This window comes from Pipistrellus kuhlii, unplaced genomic scaffold (assembly GCF_014108245.1).
Source record: "Pipistrellus kuhlii isolate mPipKuh1 unplaced genomic scaffold, mPipKuh1.p scaffold_m20_p_4, whole genome shotgun sequence".
Taxonomy (NCBI): Eukaryota; Metazoa; Chordata; class Mammalia; order Chiroptera; family Vespertilionidae; genus Pipistrellus; species Pipistrellus kuhlii.
The window spans coordinates 35,680,441-35,702,577 of record NW_023425540.1 but is presented as its reverse complement, the minus strand read 5'-3'; the positions used below and the strand labels follow the sequence as shown (position 1 = coordinate 35,702,577).

Genomic DNA, 22,137 nt, shown 5'->3' with positions numbered 1-22,137 from the left:
CAAGTTCTCAGTAAAGTTTTAAATTAAACCCTAGAATATCCCCCAAGAAAATTTCTAGAAGTCTAGTTTAGAACATGCATATTTTAAAAATGTAAACACCTGCCCAGCCAGCATGGCTCAGTGGTTGAGCACTGACCCATGAACCAAGAGGTCACGGTTCAATTCCTGGTCAGGGCACATGCCTGGGTTTCAGGCCTGATCCCCAGGGGGTGTGTGCAGGAGGCAAGCGATTGATGATTCTCTCTCATCATTGATCTCTCTCTCTCTAATCAATAAAGCTATATTTTTAAAAATATAAATACCTGTCTAATGCTTATATTAACAAATTTTAAAAAAATATGTTTTTATTGATTTTAGAGAGATTTTCTTCTAGAATCTGTGAAAAAAAATAAGGCAATGTTTTTTGCAGAACTTAGTACAACTAAAATACAGGTTTCAAGAGAGTAATAACAGGCCACTCAGCCTGTTATTTAATAAATGTATGTTGAATGAATGAATAATGGGCACATTATTATTCAGAAAGAAGTAAAAATAATGGTAACACCTCAGTTAAGTATTTTTAAAGGTAATAACTATAAAAGCTAACATGAATCTTATTGTGTTTTATGTGTATTTAATCTTCGTAAGAGAAGAGGAACTAAGGTGCAGATTTAGTAGGTACCTTAGGTAAAGTCAGACAAATTTGGGACTGTGTTTCAGGTCTGACTTCAAAGCCATCACACGTAATATAAATACAAAAAGATAAAAATGGAAAATTAGTGAAATCTTAACCCAAAAAGATGCAACTATAGTTGTTTTATTAACTGATAATGGAAGTAATGTAAAAGTGGAATGAATGGTGATAAAATATCATATAGTACTGAAATAAAAGGCCCAACTTTATGTCTTGATTTAGTTTCACATGACATCATGATTTTGAAAACTCTCCAAAGTCTTCAAATGAAAATATGAAACAATGACAAGAAACTAAAATAAAATTCTGGAAATATGATGTTCATTCAGATGTTTCTAAAAACTGTGAACTTTTTAAAGAAATCTTTATAGATGAGGGATTTTTTTTGTATCCTAAAATATGACAAACATTGCATAAAGAAAAATGTATTTGCGGATCAACTGCAAATCTGAAGGGGCAATTTCTTCAATAATCATAGCATCTAACACAACTAGTTCATTTCTACCATGCATTTGCCTTACCGAATAACAACTAAAAATCAGTAATTTAAAAAGCCCTATATTTCCATCTAAAGCAACACAGACAATAAAAGAGCAGCATTAAACATAAAAGGACTTTTTTTTTTTTAAATAAAAATGAGAGCTTCCTAAATCTTGTCTTTGTGCAAGTGAAAGTAGCACCAAGGTGACTTCTCTTTTATAATAGTCAGTGGTTTCTTCCTTTATCATGATACAATAGGAAAAACTAAAACTTTTAAAATAAAATGCTTTTCTGTAAAAATAGAAAAAATTGAAACATGAAAATAAAAAATATTAAATTCCATAAAAGTTGGTTACCTGGCTAAAAATATGTATGATTAATGATAATTAGCATTTCCTAAAAACTTACTTATATGCCAGGCAGGTACTAAATACTTAAAAAATATTCTCTCATTTATTCCTCATGATTACTCACCAATTTAGATATTATCCCAATAAAGAATATAGTAGTAAAATAGAAATGGAAATTGCTCCACTGTTTTCTAACCTCTTGTTATTTCTGTTAAGACCGTGATCTTTCAAATTGTTATTCTCCATTAGGTGATCATGCCATTTTTATTTTTATTTTTTTATTGCTTTTAAGTTTTGCTCTTAATCTTTGTTTTTCAACAATTGACCAATATGTGCCCAGGCGCATCCTGTCCTTCAAAGGACAGAGCTAGACCGGGTTCCTGAATTCTGTGAACACTTTACTCCTGCTTCCTTTCACCGGTCCTTGTAAAGCTTTGAAGGTTTTCTCTGTCCCTGATATACAGCAGGGAAGCCTTCCTTATCCCTTCCTACCCTCACACTGCATATGTTTTAATGTTTTCCCATTTTTCCAAATTACTCCCAATTAAGGAAGAAAACAAAGGCTTTACAAGGCTTCAAAGATTCCCAATTCCTTTTTTAAGAATATGATCTATAAAAGGCTGTTTAAATTATATACCTCTTTTTAGTCCCTATGTGCAATGTCAAGCACTATACTAATCTTAACCACAAAATATTGAATAGTTTGGGTTTTCATCCCATAAAAAACTACCAACAATCCTTAGAAAGCAGCAAGGTCTTTCTGAAGAAGGCCTTTGTCTCTGGAGTTCACCAGTGTTTCTTTACTTGCACACATCTTTCCACATGTCTGCAATGAGGGCTAAAGTACATATTACTACATGTCAGTCATTGATCCCCTGACTTCACCTGGTTTCGGATGATTCCCTCAGTGTGATTTACAGAGTACTAGAGGCCCAGTGCACAAAATCATGTACAATTAAGAGTCCCTAGGCCTAGCCTGGCCCCCGTTGTATGACCTCTGCTCGCAGCCCCTCTACACCTCTGCAAGGCTCTCCCCACCCCTCGACTGCTCTGCAAAGTTTGCTCTGAAAGGCTTCCCGACCCCGCAACTGCTCCGAGAAACTCCCGCAACCCGTGACTGCTTCACGAAACTCGCTGCCGCGTGGGTGACGGCTCCACTAAGCTCACGGCCACACCGAGAAGCAGCCCGCCACCGCCACTCAACAGTCCCCAGTCCCCCCTCATGGGCTGGGAGAGAGGGGGGACCCAGGGGTGTTCCATGCACTTCATGGTGACCGGTTGTCCATTTGGTCGTGACACCACCTAGCTCTTTATATATATTAGGATGGTTCTACTGTGAAATGCTTGCTATAGTGGGATCTACATGATAGCCATGCTTTCCTTATGAGAAGAAAAAAAAAGGAAAATTCTGCTATTTTATGTATTTCCAACTAAGAAAAGGCCTATTCAGATGTCCCATTGGGCACATATTTATTGTATTTTATACATGAATTTTTATACATCTATTTTTAGGGCAAAAATTTCACTTTTTATTAAGCAAAGATAAATGAACTAGTAATTAATATATTAAACTGTACTTTACTTAATCACATTATTGGAATGAATTACATATATGGAATGAATTACAATGGCTAACCCCTTTACCTGAGAAAGAAGGAAATATAAACTAGTTCAGGTTTGGCTATGAAATAAAATTAAGAAATTATATTAACCCTTGGTGTACCATGAGATCTATTAAATCCAATTTTAGCTTTTTAGTTTTTTTGAACAACTTCACTTGTAAGCATGGTTTCATATCTTACTTTTTCTTTATCTTGGCAAAATTTCTATATGGATCTATTTTATCATCCTAAGATTTATGTAACATTACTCATCAATTATTTGTAAGAGTTAAGCTAAAAATAAAAAAATGAAATAACAGAATCACCTAGAATTTAGGGGTGTCGAACTCAATCAGAGAAGGGGCCAAAATCTAAAATCCAGCCTAAATCGCGGGCCGAATGGTTTACTGAACAGTCATAAACTGTCATTGTGATGGAAACGCAGCGGAGTGCAGTGATGACAGCGCGGTGCGGGCCACATTGCAAGGCCTGGCAGGACGGATTTGGCCCTCGGGCCTTGTGTTTGACACATGTGACCTAGATGGATGATTTAATAGTAAAAGAAATCCTCACTATCATCTTTCAGTTTCCTTATTATGTTTCGCCCACAGTATCACAACTTTGAAAGAAAGTATAAGTGAGGTACAGAGACACCATTTTTGCAGGGTTTTGGGTTTTTAGTAGCTTTTGTTAAATATATTAGTTGAAAGTTCTGAATTTTTCATACCAGCAAAGAGAAGACAGAATTTCACATTACTAGACAATCAGAAGATGAATATAGAGATTAATAGCATTCTACACTACAATGATGAAATTGACCATTTAAGCAAATTCTAGACTACGAATTTTCAGATGATTCAAACATATTTTCTGACACTCAAGAATCAATGAGTAAACAATGCATATTTAAGAATAAAAAGCAAATATGGCATTTCCATCCAATTAGTGATTCAACAGTAGGAACTTCATCACAAAGTATTTGCAACAACTTGGAACACCCCATCTTGCTAACAGGATGTATGACAGTGTTCTTTCATCCTTTATGTTTGCACTAAAAATTACTTTAAAAAGTTTGTAAATAAACAAATGATTAAGTTATATACAAAGGGAATAGGTGATGTAGAAATGAAAACTTCATTGGACTTATAATTCCAACTGAACTTATAAATATAAAAATAAAAATGTTTTGCAATTACAGGCGAAGAAAATAGTTGCCTTCTCTTTAACAAGGTTATGAAATGTCAAAATTTGCAATGTTATTGCATTTTGACAACCTAAGTGCAAAATAAAGAACCATAAGTAATGATAAGCTAGATGTATAAAAGATGCATATTAAATCTGGAACCTTTATTTACAAGATGGATAGTTCTAGAATCATGCATAGAAGTTGATGAGCAGCTAGCTGCTTTACAAAGATAGTAACTATTTTAGGGGAATATGGAATAAAATTTTGAGTTAGTATTCTAAGTTCTGACTTTTTTTTAATTTGCTTTTATTGATTTGAAAGAGAGAGAGATCTTATGTGCCCTGATCTGGGATCGAACCATCAACGTTGGCATATGGAAATGATGCTCTAACTAAATGAGCTACCTGGCAAGGGCAAGTTTCCATTTTTATTACAATTTCTAATAAAGTTGTTGTTCACTATACCTTCATTACTTCTCAAGATTAATAAATTACTCAAAAGTATGAAAAATTAAAATAATGATAAATCCCAACCACTATTTTTTCTGATATATTGAGTTAAATCAAAACATAACTCCTGACTTGGCTGGAGGTTCAGTTGGTTGGAGCATCATCGTGTACAACAAAAGGTTGCAGATTTGATTCACAGTTGAGGCACATACCTAGGTTGAGGGGTTTGATATCCAGTTGGGGGTGTATGAGAGACAACCAATTAATCTCTCTCTCTCTCTCTTTCTCTCTCTCTCTCTATCCCCCCTTTCCTCTTATAAATAAAAACATAACCTTAGGTTAAAAAATTTTTAAAGACAAACAAAAATTCCTTTATCAACATTACACAAAAGAAAAACTGCAACAGGCTCCAAAGATCACTTACATTATTTACAAGTAATTAGAACATAGATTTGCTAGCACACATATTCCGTTGGTTATCAATCATAGGAAAAAAACCTGTAAACTGGCTACACATTATTGCAACTTAAAAATGTACATGGATGAATTTTCTTTTAGGAAAATTGCCAAACTAAAGAAAAAACTATGCAACAAACTAAAATATAATCTAGCTCTAACAGATGCTCAAATGTTTTAAAATACCATTGTAGTATAATGTGGGTTTTTTAAGTCTAAAATGAACTCATATGTATTAAAAGCATCTATTGTATATATATTAAAGGCTAATATGCTAAGTGTGCAACTGTCCAACCAGTTGCTATGACACATACTGACCACCAGGAGGCAGACGCTCAAGGTAGGAGCTGCCGTGACACGCACTGGCCATTTACATAGAAACAGCACCGCGGACCTGATGTCCACAAAGCAATACTTGGCTTCCCCCAAGTGGGACATAGGCCCTGCCACCACCCCGGAACAACACCCCACAAAATCGCAGCCCATGCTGCTGAGACCCCATGGTACAAAATGCGACCCACAGCCCAGCCCAGCCAGGAAACCATGGCTGTGGGTGCCAGGTAATGACTTCACATAGCAGCTCCTGGTTTCCTCTCCCTAGCAACTAGCCTTCTTGGGGTTTCTTCAGCCCAGGAACACGAATTGCTTTGTATCCAGGTGAAACGTTTCACACTTTAACCAAATGTCTGTGAAGGATTTTCCTGTGCCACATCTCATTTGATCCTCACAGAAGTCCTGAAGTAGGTAGATAGGACACTTAGTGGAATCCTATTTTCTTTTCATTAGCCAGAAAATGGAGATTTTGAAAGCTTAGAAACTTGACCCGACTGAAAAGAAGAAATGGTGGATGCTGAAAATGACTTCAGGTTTTCTCACAGCACAGAATATAGTCAAACACTGCTGCAGTTAAATATTTTACCTTTTGTCCTCCCACATGATATACAATAATAATCTGCTTCGTGTTGATATTTATTACCATGTTGCTGATAATTACCTGAAAGAGAAGTTGTGGTGTATCACTGGGCTGAAAAAAGTTTAGCTAAATCAGAAAGCAGGTCTAATTAAGCAAGTTTATTATATATATATATATGTAGAAAAGGAATTTCAAATTTTTTTGTTGAATAAAATTGAAATTGTATTTCATTATCAATGTGCAATACTTATAAAGCTCTTGCTGGTGCCAATTACATGCATGTGTTTCAACCTGTCATTGTCGATTGTGAATTTGGTTGGCACTTCTATTATAGAGAAAGGGTGAATAGCAATATTAAAATATTTATTCTAATTAATTTGCTTTAAATGTACACGAATTTGTGCACCAGGCCACTAATAGACTAAGCCTCTAAAGTTCCAAATTCTAGATGTAACTATTCACTATTAGCAATTTATTTAACTTTTTTGAACATTTATTTCTTTATATGTTAAGATAAGGATAATGTCTATCCTAAAGGATTTTTATGAAGAGTGAATACTAAATGTAATAAACTTAAAACAATATTTTACATTGGGTATGTCCTTCTTCCTTACAAAAAGCTATGATGGAATCTGGTTCTTTAGTTTCTCATTAATTTTTATTATGCTACTGATTTTTCTCTTAAGCCTTGATAATTACAATTCCTACAGCTTCCCTTCAATCATCAACCAACTAAACTTATTCCATTCATCTGTAAATATTATCTGAACACTTCCTATGTGACAAACACTTTTAAATCTTACCTGATCTCTAAAAATAATGCAACTGTTAAAAACATAGAAATTTTTCCCTGGCTGGTTTGGCTCAGTGGATAGAGGGTTGGCCTGCAGACTGAAGGCTCCCAGGTTTGATTCTGATCAAGGGCATGTATCTTGGTTGCAGGCACATCCCCAGTGGGGAGGGGGGTATAGGAGGCAGCTGATTGATGTTTCTATCTCATCGATGTTTCTAACCCTCTATCCCTCTCCCTTCCTCTCTGTAAAAAAATCAATAAAATATATTTTAAAAAATAAAAATTTTACACACTTAATTATTCTCTGTATTCGTAGATAGAAAAATGTTACAAAACAATACATCTATGGAAGATTGGTGTATATATCTCATATTTACCACACCCTAATCAGAATAATCAATCATATAGCAGAACTTCATGAGGATGAAGAAGATAAACTGTCTATTCAGAAGCTGTCTGTATCACCATAGCAACATATTCTGTAACAATATTTTTCAGCTTACTTGACTAAGAAGAAGAGGATCTGAAACTATAGTAAAAGTGAAACAATGAAAGGGTTGGGGAAAAAAAGAGGAAGTAAAACACAATTACAAAATTAACTATCATAAGGATTCTACTAATACTTAAAAATACCACACTGCTTCTATACACTATGAATTTAACATTAACAAAATAATTTCTCAATTGTAACAGCAAAAGAAGTTAAAAGAGATTTAAAAGCTTGGGGAGGGGGAATGAAAAGAAAATGTGTACTTACAGAGTGGACACTAATATCACTGTTCATCTATCATAGATGTACACTCTGTGGATTTTTTACCGTTAGAGTGAAATTATGAAACAGTTAGTCCTGACAAGTTTTTAACCAACAAAACAAAATATATATATACATATAGATAAATAGGTAGGTAAACAGATATCGATATATCTGATAATAGAGTACAATTTCAATTTTATTCAACAGTGAAAAAGAATATTTCTGCTTGGAACACACCTAGCTTGGCTCTCCTCTCTCCAACAGGCAAAGGAATAAAAGGGTGGCTTACAAGCTCTTTGAAATTCCTTTTCAGAAATCATTGTCTTATGTTGAATGTATAACTTTCTGTGAGATATTATATATTTTTAAGAAACTACATGCAGGGCATTATGGTATCATTTGTCCTTGGAGAGTTAAAAGGTAAAAATCAACACACAAGGGAGTCTAAGATATATTGTATAATTTATGCAAAGTCACCTTATGGATCAAGTAACAGTAAGACCGGACAGTAGGAGCATAATACAATAATAATAATTGAAGTAATTAGAGAGTCTCTCAATCCAAATGTAGGGTTGGTGATAAGGAACAGAACAAAGAAGCAAGCAAGCAAGCAATATGGCCAGGCCTACTTAAACATCCATCTGCATAAAATGGATAACCTAATGCTGCTAACCATTTAGAATCATAATGATACCCTGTGGAGGAAAATAAAAATATGAGGCTGAGATGTAAGAAATCAAATCTGGCTTCGATGCCAGGATATAAATACAAATTAAAGGCCTGAAAAAATGGTGAGAAGATTGGGGTTGCTTGGAATGCTAGAGTGGGAAACAGGATTGAAGTCACAATTATTAACAGGCATAACATAAGCTTCTCTTCTCTATCCCTGTGAGCCAAGGAAAGCAGGATGTAAGGCATGTTACAAAAGTTCCATTAGAGCTTATTATTCTCCCAGCTTCTATTTCTCACCTGCTCAAGCCCTCAACTATTCCCATCACTGCCGCCATCATTGCTATGGTAGAGGAGGAATAGAGGAAGAGGGAAAACAGTAACAGACAATAGTAATACACAACACATATAAACAATAGTAATATAGGGAAAAGGGAGAAACTAGGAGAGCGAAAATTGCAGTTCCCTCTTACCTGTTTAATTTAAAATGGAATTTTTTACAATGGTATAAATAGACTCTCTCTCTCTTTCTGTCCACATATATGTGTATATTTTGAAAATCATAAATAGTGCTCTTAGGGGGAAAATGAGGAAACAGTTAAAAAAGAAAAGGAAGAACCATATTTCATTGCTTCAGGGACACACATTTTTTCATTTTTTTAAAAAATCCTCACCTAAGGATATGTTTTCATTGACTTGAGAGAGAGAGAGAGAGAACACCAATTGGTTGCCTCAAGCATGCACATCCACCTGGGATCAAACCTGCAACCTAGTTATGTTCCTTGACTGGAAATTGAAGCTGAAACATTTTTGGTGTAGGGATTCTATGGTCCAACCAACTGAATCACTGGGTCAGGGCTTTTCACATTTTAACATTGCTAAAATTGGGTTGTCTCAGATAATTCTTATCAGTAAGGTAGCAGTTGTGACATAATTGTCATTACCTATGCATCAAAATATAAAGAATCAGCATCAGAAGCTTAGAGAAAAAACTCTGAAGACAATGATGTGGTATTCTTAAGAAATGTTGCAATCATCAATTTTTCTGATCATGAATGTATGGAAATAAGGAACATTAACAACTCGAAATTAAAAATTTAGAACACTCTGAATGTGGAGAAAGTAACTAGATCTGGCCCTCGTCACTCAGTGGGTAGAGCACCAGCTTGCACACCAGAGGGTGGCAGGTTGGATTCTTAGTCAAGGGCATGTAGCTGGGTTATAGGTCTGATCCCTGCCCCTGGTGGAGGCACTTGGAGGAGGCAACTCCCGGGGTTCTTGTCCCAGCCTTACAAAGGGTTCTGCAATCTGGAGAAAGGGGCTGAGCGTAGATTAAGAAGGAGTCCAAGTTCGAAAGATAATTTTGAAAGGCACTGGGGGTCAGAGGAGCTTCAACTAAAGGAACTGAAGACTACTCCTTAACTAAGGACCCCATGCTATTTATTAACACAAATTGTCCTAAGGCAAGGTGGAGATATACACTTCAAAGGGTAAGGTTTACAGAAGCATTGTCAGTTTGGGGAATAAACTACAGCTGTTCAGGTATTTGGGAAATATTGGAGTATGTATCCAAATGCTTATGGCCAGTTTCTAAAATGTTTACAGCAAATCGAATAGCCATACAAGTAGTAATACAGATATGTTTTGGTATTTTTCAAGTCTTAATCTCTAAGATAAGAAAAATTTCTAGTTTTAAGAAGTGCTCATATGTAAGTTTGTGCTTATTTTCCTGCTTTTTATAAAAATAAAAGAAAATGTTTTCATTGATCTCAGAGAGGAAGGGAAAGAGATAGGGAAATAGAAGATGAAGAACTCTAGAGAGATGGAAATGAAAATTGGAATAAGGATATTTGGGCTCACACTGCAACTATGGTCTTTACTAGTCATATGAAGGTTATTTAACGTCTCTGTGGTTGTTTCTTCGTGTGAAATATCAGACATAGAAATAGAGTAGAAATAATAAATTCTACATTGGGATTAAATAGGACAGCATAAATAAATGATGTTCAAATCCTTAGGTAAAATTAAGAACATAGTTACTCTGATGTACTTATTTATAGTATATGTTATTTCTTTACACAGTTCTTCTCTTTATATAAGTATTCTGAAGCAAAGAAAAGGGTATCATCTTGGAAATTATATAGATGTGTATTCAAATCCTAACACTACACATATACGCTATATGACACGGGTCATTCTTATAATAAAGTTTCCATACCAACCTTTTCTATCAATATCTTTCAGAGATGGGTAGGTCAGTAGCGATGATTAACCTGAGTCTCGGGGAGATAGATACTCATTTGCAACTAAAGGAAAACTCCAAGCGATTACCTCACATTCTTATTTTACTTTAAAAAAAAAACACTCTTAAACCGTGATTTATTCTCTGACACCTTCCAAGTTACTCTCCGCAAAATAAAAACTCTTGGAAACCTAACAACGTGACGTGTTTGCTCTGGTGAGTGAGAAGGAACTGAAAAGGAACTCAAGGCGGGAAACGTCAAGTGTGAAGTCTCATTCCTAAAGATGAGAAGAGACTTTCCAGATCTGCAGAGGCAGTTTGGCGGAAAGAAGCCCCCCTGGACCTGGAGATGGCAAACCCCTGGCCCTGGGTGGAGGCGGAAGAGTCCCGGACACTTCCCCGGGCAAGGGGCAAAACGCTCCCCGGCTTTCGGGAAGCCGCCATGGAAGGCAGGCCCGGCATCCTTAACTCTCGCCCCCCAAGCCCGGCGGGTTCGTCATAAACACGCTAGGAAGCAAGAGGAGCGCGGCGGAGGGGACCGGCCACGCAATTATCCCACGAAGCCCATCCGCGGCTGGACCGACCGTCCCCAGGACGACCAGCCTTCCCGACGCGACACACTCACCAGTGGACTCACAATCGCGACTACAACTCCCAGGAGGCAACGCGGCGGCCGGAGCCGGTCTTTTTCCCAGAATGCAGTACAGCGGCGTCCCCGTCCCTCCCCCTTCCTCCGCTCCTCCTACTTCTCTCCCCGGCGTCACGCGGGAGGGCCGGAGGTAGGGTGCTGGAGGGACCCCATGCCCACGACGTGCAGCGTCAGACGTTGGGAGGGGGGCCGGGGCGGGGATCCGGGGGGGAGAGAGAATGGGAGGACGAGGAGGAGGGAGGAGAGAAGGAGGGGAGGGGAGGGTAAATAGTGGGCCAGGCAGGAAGATGGCGGCGGGAGCGGAGGTGTGAGTGGACCCGGGTGTCTGCAGCTGGATTTTCTCTTCCCTTCTTCTTCTTCTTCTTCTTCTTCTTCTTCTTCTTCTTCTTCTTCTTCTTCTTCTTCTTCTTCTTCTTCTTCTTCTTCTTCCCCTTTTGAGATTGGCATCGGCGGGGCTGAGCGCGGGCGGCGGCGGCGGTCGCAGCGCAGGGGTCACGGCGGCGGCGGCGGCTGACGGCTGGAAGGGCAGGCTTCCTTCGCCGCTCGTCCTCCTTCCCCGGTCCGCTCGGTGTCAGGCGCAGCAGCGGCGGCGGCGCGCGGGGCGGACTTCGTCCTCCCTCCAGCACCCGCCGGCCCGGGAGCGGGCGCTCTTCCCTTGGCCGTGCTCCGACGTCTCGCCCCGGGGACTGGGCGCCTCCTCCGGCGGAGCTCACGGAGCAGGGGCCGGTCTCCTGCTCGCCTGTCGCGCCTCCATGTCGGATAACCAGAGCTGGAACTCGTCGGGCTCGGAGGAGGATCCGGAGACGGAGTTCGGGCCGCCTGTGGAGCGCTGCGGGGTCCTCAGCAAGGTGAGCCGCCCGCGGGGCCGCGGCCCCCCGCCCGCCCGGACTCACCTGCCGCGAGACGCGCCGCGGGAGGCGGGGGGCGTGGGGCGGGGTGGGGTGGGGCCGGCGGGGGCGCGGGCCGTCCCGGAGCTGCCGCGGCGGCGGAATGTGCTGGGTGCGAGGCTGAGTTCTGCGGTGGGAGTGCCCGGACTTGGGGATGGAGTGGGAGAACGGAGAGAAGGACACTGTCGTCTTCGTGTGCCCCAGGGGGGCTTGCCGCCGAATACCGAGGAAAACGTGTCCCATCCCCGGACCCAGTTAGGGGACAGGATACGCACCATGACTTGGGACTCAGGGTGGCAGCTGTCCCGGCTATAGGAATCCGGGTTGGGCAACAGCAGTGTCAGAACAACTGGGTATGGGAGCAGTGCAAGTCGGACCTCCAAAGAGACGCGTCCAGAGAGATGCGAAGCAGAGGAGGGTTGGGGGATTCTGGGAACGTGGCTGTTAAACCGAAGCCGTCGTAGCTACACTTACTGGCTGGAATGTCAGGTGGAAAACTATGCCAAGTTAGACGTAGGGAGAGATCTCAATGAGGAGGACTTGGGTACTTTTTCCCCTCACCACTTACCCCTCTTCAGTCTCTTATAACGTGATATGTACAAAACATAGTCACAGTAACTTGAAAATGTTGGCATGGAGACCGACTTTTAATCCAGGAAGAAGAGCATTATTTTAATAAAATATTCTTGCCGTCAGAGGGCCCGAGTAAGGAAAGGACAGCATACCTTTCCGGTATTTTTTAAGAGCCCTTTTTCAAAATTTTAGTAAAACAAGTAGTCATGTATAGGCTCTTTTGAAGACAGGAGGAGAATAGGGGATCTTTTGGTAGTATGGGGTCAGGGAGCGGGTGGTGTCATTTGTTTCCTTTTCTTAAAGTTATGAGTAGATCCCCACACTGCGTTGTTGTTTTTTATTTCCTCTCCCTTCCTGTTAAACTTTTAGAAATGGCTGGAGCCAGCAGTTAACCTGGAGAAAGGAGGGCAGCTGGGGCGAGTCTCTCAACAAGCTGGTCATAAGATACTAGGTCATGTGCAGCTATTAAGAAATCACCCTGCTCCCAGTATACGTACTTTGGCTAAGCATTTGGACACCATTTGGAATGGTTTCATATTAGGTGTTTATAATGTCTAGAAAGCTAGTGAGAAAAGGCCTAAGGAAGGCATGAATATATCAGAACAAAGGCTTAACAAGTGTTAACTCTTATTTGCATAGCAGAAAAATTATGGTGTGTGTTGGTATTGTGCTCATTATTGAAATTGCAGTGACAGGTTTTCAGTAAAGTGAAACTCTCTGGGGTTTCTCTAAATTAACTGTATCTTGTAATTTAAGATTCTGTATTGAATTCATTTTGTAATAGGTATAAATTTTCAGATGGAATTATTATGAAATGGGCTCTTTGCTTCTGAGTGATTCTGGTAGTTTCCTTGTTTTTCTCATTAGATGAGAAGCAGTTTTAAAATTAGTATTGTAGTGTGGTTAAGTATTTGACAAAACAAGCTGTACTTTTAATCTATTGATCATTTTGGGGGGATTAGAGTGACTAGTGGAGACACTAGTGCTCTGAGTATTCAAAGTAGTATAGTAGGCATACTGTATGGAAATATGGAAAAAATGGAAGACTGTCTCTTTGATATTTAAATGTGTAGAAATGTAGTATTTGACTACTGTGGTAGGTAAATAACTTCAGTGTTTCTGCATACTTAGATCAACAGGAATATAGGTTTTGGTGTTATTCTTTTATTTTACCAGCCATTCCAGTTCTCCTTCCCTTGGGTTCCCATAGCATTTTATTTGTAACTTGATTCTTTTTACTTTAAATGTAGATTTCTTTTTCCTTTTGAAAGTATAGCTTGGGATCAGAAATCTTTGATTCTTTTGTGGTGTCTAGCATATTGCCTTTTCTGTACTTGTTAAACAGGGACAAGTGAAATACTTTATGAGGGTAGAGAAAGACAAAAATCTGCCTTCTAGGTATGATAATATTATAGTTTAACATTACTGACTAAAGGGTCCTGAGGTTTAGTATGTACTTTATTGGGTCCTCTGAAAAGAAATGATATGAAATTGTGAACACAAAATTGCTAGGGGCTCTTCTGTCGCTTTGGAAGAGGTGAGCTGTGCTCGTTAGCTATGCTTAACTGCTTCCAACTTAGAAAATGCCATATGCTTAGCAATGTTCTAAGTCTCTTCTTACTTTGTCTTAATAATTCTAAAGTCGATTTTGACAGAGAAATAGGATAAGTAACCTGACCATAGTCACACAGTTACTAGCCTTCTGAAGGACAATAATTGAAAGTGAAGTGCATTAAGATTGCCAGTCCAAACAATTTGTTGTAGGCAATTTGAAATTGTTCATGTAAGTTTCGGAGCTGAGCATTCGGTGAGATTAATATGTAAGATAAGTAAGCAGCTATGCTTAATAAGTAAATAAGATTACCTAAGTTAAATAAAAAGCAGAAGATACTAGAGATAAGGTTATTAAGCCTTCTCAGAAATCTAGGAATCTAATTTAATTGGATTAATTGAAAACACAGAAGAGTAGCCAAACTTAAAGGTTTAATATGTAGGAAAGATGAATAGAAGTTAGTAATAGGCTATAAAGACTGAAAAGGAACACTTGGGAATTGAGTATTCCTATAAATATAGTAGGGGTTGTCATATTTTATTCAGCCATTCAAATAAAGAATCTGAAGCTCAGAAAAATAACTTTTCAAAACTCCTCATTATAACTAGTAAAGTAATTGAATCTCTGATTCTGTATCCATACAGATATACAAACCCTCAGTTAGGTTTGTGTCTAAATGACTGCAGAAGTCAAGGATATAGTCTCTGACTAATAGTCCAGAAGTCAAGGAAATGGGAACTTAGGGAGAAAGTCTACCTTTAAGAGAGAAGGTGAATTGAGTTTTGTATGTAAGAATCATTATTTCAACTTTCAATATAAGTGGTGGTAAGTCATAGGGAATTAAAAAAATAATAAGGCAATGATAATTAGTGAACCCTTAGAAAATAATGAGTTAAATTGACAGCATGGATGACCGTTCAATGAGGAGTTGTAATGATGGGGCTTCAAAGATTTAAGCCCTATCTCAAACATGCTGAGTTAGGGAATAGGAAAGTAAAGATTTCTCAATGGGTAAAGAGCCTGAGCCAGTGCAATATGTATATTTTTAACAGTCTTGAATTTGTTTTTGGCAATTTTGGAATTGTCTATATTTAAAACCCCAGAACATGAAAATAAGCAAAATCAAGAATTCCCATAGAGGTTATATTTCTGCCATTGCAAGTTTATTGATTGTGCTCTTCAGTGTGCAGCAAAACTTTAGCAACACCGAAACCATTTTTAGGTACTGGAAACAGATAATCCAAGCATGTTTTTGAAAAACTAGTTTTGTATTTATATTGCTTTCGGGTTTGAAAAATAGATCTTCAGAGAAACTTGGAAAATGAATTAACGGTTTTAAATATGAAATGTTGAGTTCTGTAGAGGAAAAAAAATAAAATTGACATAGACTTAATAATGATTAATTTAGTATTCCTATAGGAATAACTTACAACAAAAGTACAGTTTTGGCCATGAATAGCTTCATACTTGTGTTGATTTAAAAGACCTCATGCACATAACCAATGGATGTAAAACACTAGGGGGTGAGGGCATTTTGTTTGACATTCCACATATGAGTGAAATCATATGGGTTTTGTATAGGAGTGGGGGGGGAGGCAATGGTAAGATATGTACACATATAATACCTTAATAAAAAAATGGGGGAAAAAGATCTCATGCAGTACTTGGTGTAGGAGATTGTGTAACCAAACTTACATTTCTATTGAATATCTTTTTTTCTTTTTTTTCTTTTTTTAAATATATTTTATTGGTTTTTTTACAAAGAGGAAGAGAGAGGGATAGAGAGTTAGAAACATCAATGAGAGAGAGAGAGTCATCGATCAGCTGCCTCTTGCACATCCCCTACTGGGAATGTTCCCACAACCAAGGTACATGCCCTTGACCGGAATCAAACCCGGGACCTTTCAATCCGCAGGCTGACGCTCTGTCCACAGAGCCAAACCGGTTTCGGCTCTATTGAATATTTTAATTGTAGCAGGGACCAAAATAATTTAAGAGCCATGAGGTGGTGAGGAAGGGAAGATGAAGGCACACAAAGAGCAAAGTATACCTTAAAAAAATTCTTATTGAGGTAACATTGTTTAATAACATTATATAGATTTCAGGTATACAACTGAAATTTAATATTTCCGTACTCCATTGCATGCTCACCATCAAAAAATCCAATTTCTATCCTTTATCATATATTTGACCCTCTTTACCCATTTCACCTTCTCACCATTTCCCTTCCCCTCTGGAACCACCAATCTATCTGTGAGTTTGTTTTTGTTTTCTTTTGTTAGTTCGTTACTTTTCTGTTTGACATTCCACATATGAGTGAAATCATATGGGTTTTGTTATGGCACTCTATCTGATTATATTTCACTTAGCATAATACCTTCAAGATTTATCCATGTTGTCAGAATGGCAATATTTCATTTTTTTATGTCTGAGTATTGCTCAAGTGCACATGCCGCCACCGTCGCCACCACCACCACCACCACCATACACATACACACACACACACATACACACACACATCTTTATTCATTCATCAATGGACACTTAGCTTGTTTCCATATTTTGGTGTTGTATATAATACCTTAGTGAACATAGGGGCATGTATATCTTTTCAAAATAGTATCTTCATATTTGGATAAATACCCAGAATATGAATTGCTGGTCCATATGGTAGTCTATTCTTAATTTTTTTAGGAACCTCCATACTGTTTTTTTCATAGGGACTGCACCAATTTACAATCTCAAACAGAGCAAGAAGGTTCCCTTTTCTTCACAACCTCTATAACACTTGTTATTTTTTATCTTTTTGATAATAGTTTATCAAATGGTTATGAGGTAATATCTTATTGTGGTTTTGATTTGCATTGCCTTAATAATTGGTGAAGTTGAACATCTTTTCTTATGCCTATTGACCATCTGTTTGTCTTCTTAGAAAAATGTCTATTCAGATCCTCTGTTCATTTTTTAATTGGATTGTTTGTGGGATTTTTTGTTGTTGTTATTGAGTTATATGACTTCTGTCCAAATTTTAGATATTAGCCCTTTATCGGAAGTATCATTTGCAAATATCTTTACCATTTGGATTGGTTGCCTTTTTGTTTTGTTGGTTTCCTTTGCTGTGCAGAGGCAAAGCAGAATTTTATTTTATTTTTTAATATGTTTTTATTGATTTGAGATGGAGAGGGAAAGAGATAGAAACACCAGTGAGAGAAACATCACTGCCTCCTGCATGCCCCCTACTGGGGATCAAGCCTGCAACCAGGCATGTGCCCTGACTAGATATCAAACCAGTGATGTCTTGGTGCATGGGTTGACTTTCAACTACTCAGCCACACCAGCCTGGTAAGAGGCAAAGCAGAATTTTAAAATAAAATCTGCTTCTATTTTATTCCTCAGATGTTAGAAGAACATTATATTTTATTGATCTATTTTATGTATAATCTTATTAAAAATTACTGAAAACCATTATACAATCTAGAAAGTATCAACTTTCCACTGATTATAATCATTTTTACTAATTATTATGTTAGAACTTTTCACATTTTGGTTTTAAAATTAGATTGACTGCTATTTCAGAAAGTTTGGATTTCTAAAATACTGACTTGTTTTTTTGTTTTCCTCCCCCCTGCCTTTCTTCTATTCCCAGTGGACAAACTACATTCATGGGTGGCAAGATCGTTGGGTAGTTATGAAAAATAATACTTTGAGTTACTACAAATCTGAAGACGAGACAGAGTATGGCTGCAGAGGATCCATCTGTCTTAGCAAGGCTGTCATCACGGTAAGTTTCTATTCTCTTTCATTAAACAGATACTTTTATTGAGCATCAACTATACACCAGAAACTATTCTGCCTACATGGTATACATCTGTGAACAAAATAGGTAAAGATTCTTGCCCTTGTGGAGTATATAGTCTAATACTTTTTTCCCCCATAAAGCTATTTTAGAGTGTTTACTGCTACATACTATTATTTTATATAAACATGTAATAATTATCTAGTTGGTATAGCAAGCCCTTAAGGAAGGCCTTAAGAAAAAAAGGATGTTAGAAGGGTTCATGTCCATTGAGATTGGTAGTTTATTAAAAACAGTAAAGCAGGAAATTAAAAGAATACATACATTTCCCTGGCCAAGTTGCTCAATGATTAGAATGTCCACCTGTGCACTGAAAGGTCTTGGGTTCAATTCCCGATGAAGGACATGTACCTGGTTGGGACATACGTGATGTCTCTCTCACATCGATGTTTCTCTGTCTTCCCCTCCGTACCTCCTGTCCACTCTCTTTAAAGGGCAATGGAAAAAATGTCCTTCAGTGAGGATTAACAAAACAAAACAAAACAAAAATACATATGTTGGCATTTTAACTTAAAATGTATAAATCTATGTTTACCAAAATTTTTATGTATAGATAACACCATGTCTTTGAGTGTGGAGTTGAGAGAAGTTGATCATGTGTAAACTATATCCATAATGCATGCTTTGTAATTTCCAGTTTCGATATCTCTAAAATAGAATAAAAGCTTAAAATACTTTTTAAAAACTCTAAATATAGGTTCTTTCTGACTTTTAATGATTTTGTTCTAATATTTTACAGATGTCTTACCTTTGTATAATTCAATACTTTTTAAAGAACTGACTCACCTTTACTGAGTAATTACTTAGTTTACACTCAACTTAGTTTATGTAGGAACAAACCTCTTTTTGTACTTATATTTCATATTCTTACATATGTTTACTTAGTTATGTAAGAAGTACAACAAGTAAACTGGCATAATCAGGTTTGGGAATAACCAACAGACCTGTTAAACATGTATCTCAACTAGTGGGATCAGAAGTGCCTAAATATACTAAAAATAGTATACAAATTGAGAGTGGTCAGCATACCTTGGTGTATTTATTAAAGAGGAAAAAAAAAAAAGTGTTGGTTAAAGCAGGTTAATTGCATGCAGGTCAATCAAGGAAGAGTTTGTAGTTAAAATCTGAAAATGGGTATGTTAAAACTTAATCATAGATTTTACTAATATATTCAAAGACAATTCACATTATTATAGATTTTATATTGCTTACAAAAGTAGAAAGCTCTTTGGATCTGTTTTGATATCTAAATCTGACTTACATATGTTTATTTCCCCAAAATGGAAGGCATCAGGTTGTTACCAGTATTAGGGTTCTTGGGTTTCCCAAGGTAGACATCAAGAGGAAACCTTAGAGAAATTTCCAGACAGATTTTTATTAAGTGTATGCTCAAGCACAGGGAGGCAACAAGGGGAAAGGAAGGTTCTCTGAACTGGCTCCGAGGTTTGTCTCTGCTTGGCTGCTTTTATAAGTTGAAGACAAATGGCTTTGTGCAAAAAAGGTGGGCTTGTAGAATTTCCCATGTGGGGTTGGAGAAGCAAGTAGTTAGAGGTAAAATTCTGCTTTCATGGGAGTGGGAGAGCCAGAAAGTGGAGGGTTGGTGACATTCTTATGGTTGGCTTATTGGTGTTTCTCGTGGCTAACTGGGGTCTTTGGGATAAGGTAAAGGGCAGCAGGGTGATGCCAGTGCTACATTTTTTCTTATCTGCCATTTGGGGATCCTAAGCCCAAGTCCCCATGCTGTCTCAAGATTTTAATGGCCTTCATTGAGTAAAATATACACCCTGAATCATTTCTATCCTGTGGAATATTATGATCCAAGTTTCTGTCACTTTTTTATATTTGGCATCTAGTATAACATTTACATAAGTCATGAAAAGAATATTAACAATTATCTTATACATGTTTAGTAATCATAAATAGTTTGACTATATAGAGAAACTCAAAGAATATATTATTGTGACTAATATTAGCAATCAGGTAAAGATAATAAAATGTTTGCTGAGTTCAGTATCAATCTGGACCTTATTGATGTCTCGGTATAGTTGTCTACCTCTGGTATTGGCAGCTTCTTTTCTTCAAGGAGTCTTTGATTTCTGTAGACAGGAGTAAGATCTCCATTTACAACTCAGAGCCTGATAAGATCCCATCCAATGAGGTTGGAGAGTGTATTTTATTTGATGCTGTCTTCAATAAACAAAATCTCAAGGTGGCAGTCAACTGATCTTTAAAGTGTCTGTCTCCTGGGAGCTACCTGTGAAAAGAAGGTATTACCAACTTGGCATTTTCTTGAAGTGACTCTTATCAAACCTTGGCAGTGGTATAAGATGTCTCTTTTCAGTAATGTCAGCTCTTAAATTCCTTCTTCTAACTATAGTTTAAAGATAAGTGATGCATGAAGAAATGCAAAAGCTGGAAAATGGGGAACCAGAGAGCAGGGGAGAACCCGGCAGTTATCTTTGGTTTTTCATAGACCTGACTTTTGTTTAATTTACAACCATTTTTCCCCATACGCTATACCTTAGACATTTTCCTACATATATTGCGATTTTTAACCCTTAAAACTTAAATTTCTAATGAAAATTAATAATTTTTTAACCATTAAAACTTAAGTTTCTAATGAAAATTAATAATAAAGTAAGCAATTAGCATTCTTTAGCTTGGCAATTTATGAAGACATTTTATAACCTCTAGAAACAGGCTTTTACTGGCAAATATATTTAAGACATTTTATAAACTAGAAATATATTTTTATAGATTTCAGAGAAAAAGGGAGAGGGAGAAAGAGAGATAGAAACATCAATGATGAGAGAGAATCATTGATCGGCTGCCTCCTGGATGCCCCCTACTGGGGATTGAGCCTGCAACCCTGACATGTGAATCGAACCATGACCTCCTGGTTCATTGGTCAACACTCAACCACTGAGCCACGCCGGCCAGGCTTTTTCATTGATTTTTAGAGAGAGCAGGAGGGAGGGGGAGAGAGAGAAAGAAACATCAGTATAAGAGGACACATTGATTGGTTGCCTCCTGAAAGTGCCCAGGCCAAGTCTGGGGATTGAACCTTTGATGGGCAGGCTGACGTTCTAACTGCTGAGGAGCACTGCCAGGGCCTGCCTTCTTAACTCTCATCTCCAGCAGACTCCCTCTCACTGTGTCACCTCCAATCATGCTATATACCTCTTTCGGGATCTTATCTAGGCTTGCTCTTTCCTGCCCTAGATCTTTTATTTTATTTTATTTTATTTTATTTTATTTTTATTGATTCCAGAGGAGAGAGAGATAGAAGCATCATTGATGAGCCCTAGCCAGTTTGGTTCAGTGGATAGAGAATCAGCCTGCAGACCAAAAGGTCCCAGGTTTTATTCTAGTCAAGGCACGTACCTTGGTTGCAGGCTCCTTCCCAACCCGAGTCTTGGTTAGGGCTCCTGTAGGAGGCAACCAACTGAGGTGTTTCTCTCACATCAGTGTTTCTCTCTGGCATTCCCTCTCTCTCCTACTCACTAAAAGTCCATGGAAAAATATCCTCGGGTGAGGATAATAAAAAGAAAAGAAAAAGATACACCATTGATGAGAGAATCATTGATCAGCTGCCTCCTGCATGCCCCCATGACCTCCCCGTTCAACCACTGAGCCACACCGGCTGGGCTCCTAGATTTTTACATGCGCTTCCCTTCTCTCCTCCCTCCTCGCAGTTCTTGCTTAGAGAGAGAAAGGGAGAGAGTGAAACATTGATTGGTTGCCTAGCCCAGTGTTTGGCAAGCTCATTAGTCAACAGAGCCAAATATCAACAGTACAACGATTGAAATTTCTTTTGAGAGTCAAATTTTTTAAACTTAAACTTCTTCTATCACCACTTCTTCAAAATAGACTAGCCCAGGCCATGGTATTTTGTGGAAGATCCACACTCAAGGGGCCAAAGAGCTGCATGTGGCTTGCGAGCCGCAATTTGCCAACCAGGGGCCTAACCTATGTGCCCCAACTGGGAATTGAACCTACACCCCATTTATTTTCCTTGATCGGGAATTGAACCAGCAGCCTTTTGGTAAAGTAC

General features: G+C 38.1%; 2 protein-coding genes across 8 annotated transcripts in view; one reads left to right on the top strand and one right to left on the bottom strand.

The window, feature by feature from the left end:
* Nucleotides 1–11,313, bottom strand: part of POLK (DNA polymerase kappa) — a 55,937-nt gene extending 44,624 nt beyond the window's left edge. For 2 of the 3 annotated variants that reach the window (XM_036410508.2, XM_045571605.1), the window contains exon 1: nucleotides 11,192–11,313. The gene's annotated coding sequence lies outside the window, so the exon portion shown is untranslated. Of the gene's footprint in view, nucleotides 1–9,268; nucleotides 9,379–11,191 lie in introns of those variants that run through there. The other variant, XM_036410509.2, reaches the window with a different exon arrangement.
* CERT1 (ceramide transporter 1) overlaps nucleotides 11,248–22,137 on the top strand; it is an 88,238-nt gene continuing 77,348 nt past the window's right edge. For all 5 annotated transcript variants that reach the window (XM_036410516.2, XM_036410514.2, XM_036410512.2 and 2 more), the window contains exons 1-3: nucleotides 11,248–11,345; nucleotides 11,655–12,063; nucleotides 17,874–18,008. In XM_036410516.2, coding sequence (XP_036266409.1) covers nucleotides 11,263–11,345; nucleotides 11,655–12,063; nucleotides 17,874–18,008 — 627 coding nt within the window. In that variant the 5' untranslated portion in view covers nucleotides 11,248–11,262. The remainder of the gene's footprint in view (nucleotides 11,346–11,654; nucleotides 12,064–17,873; nucleotides 18,009–22,137) is intronic.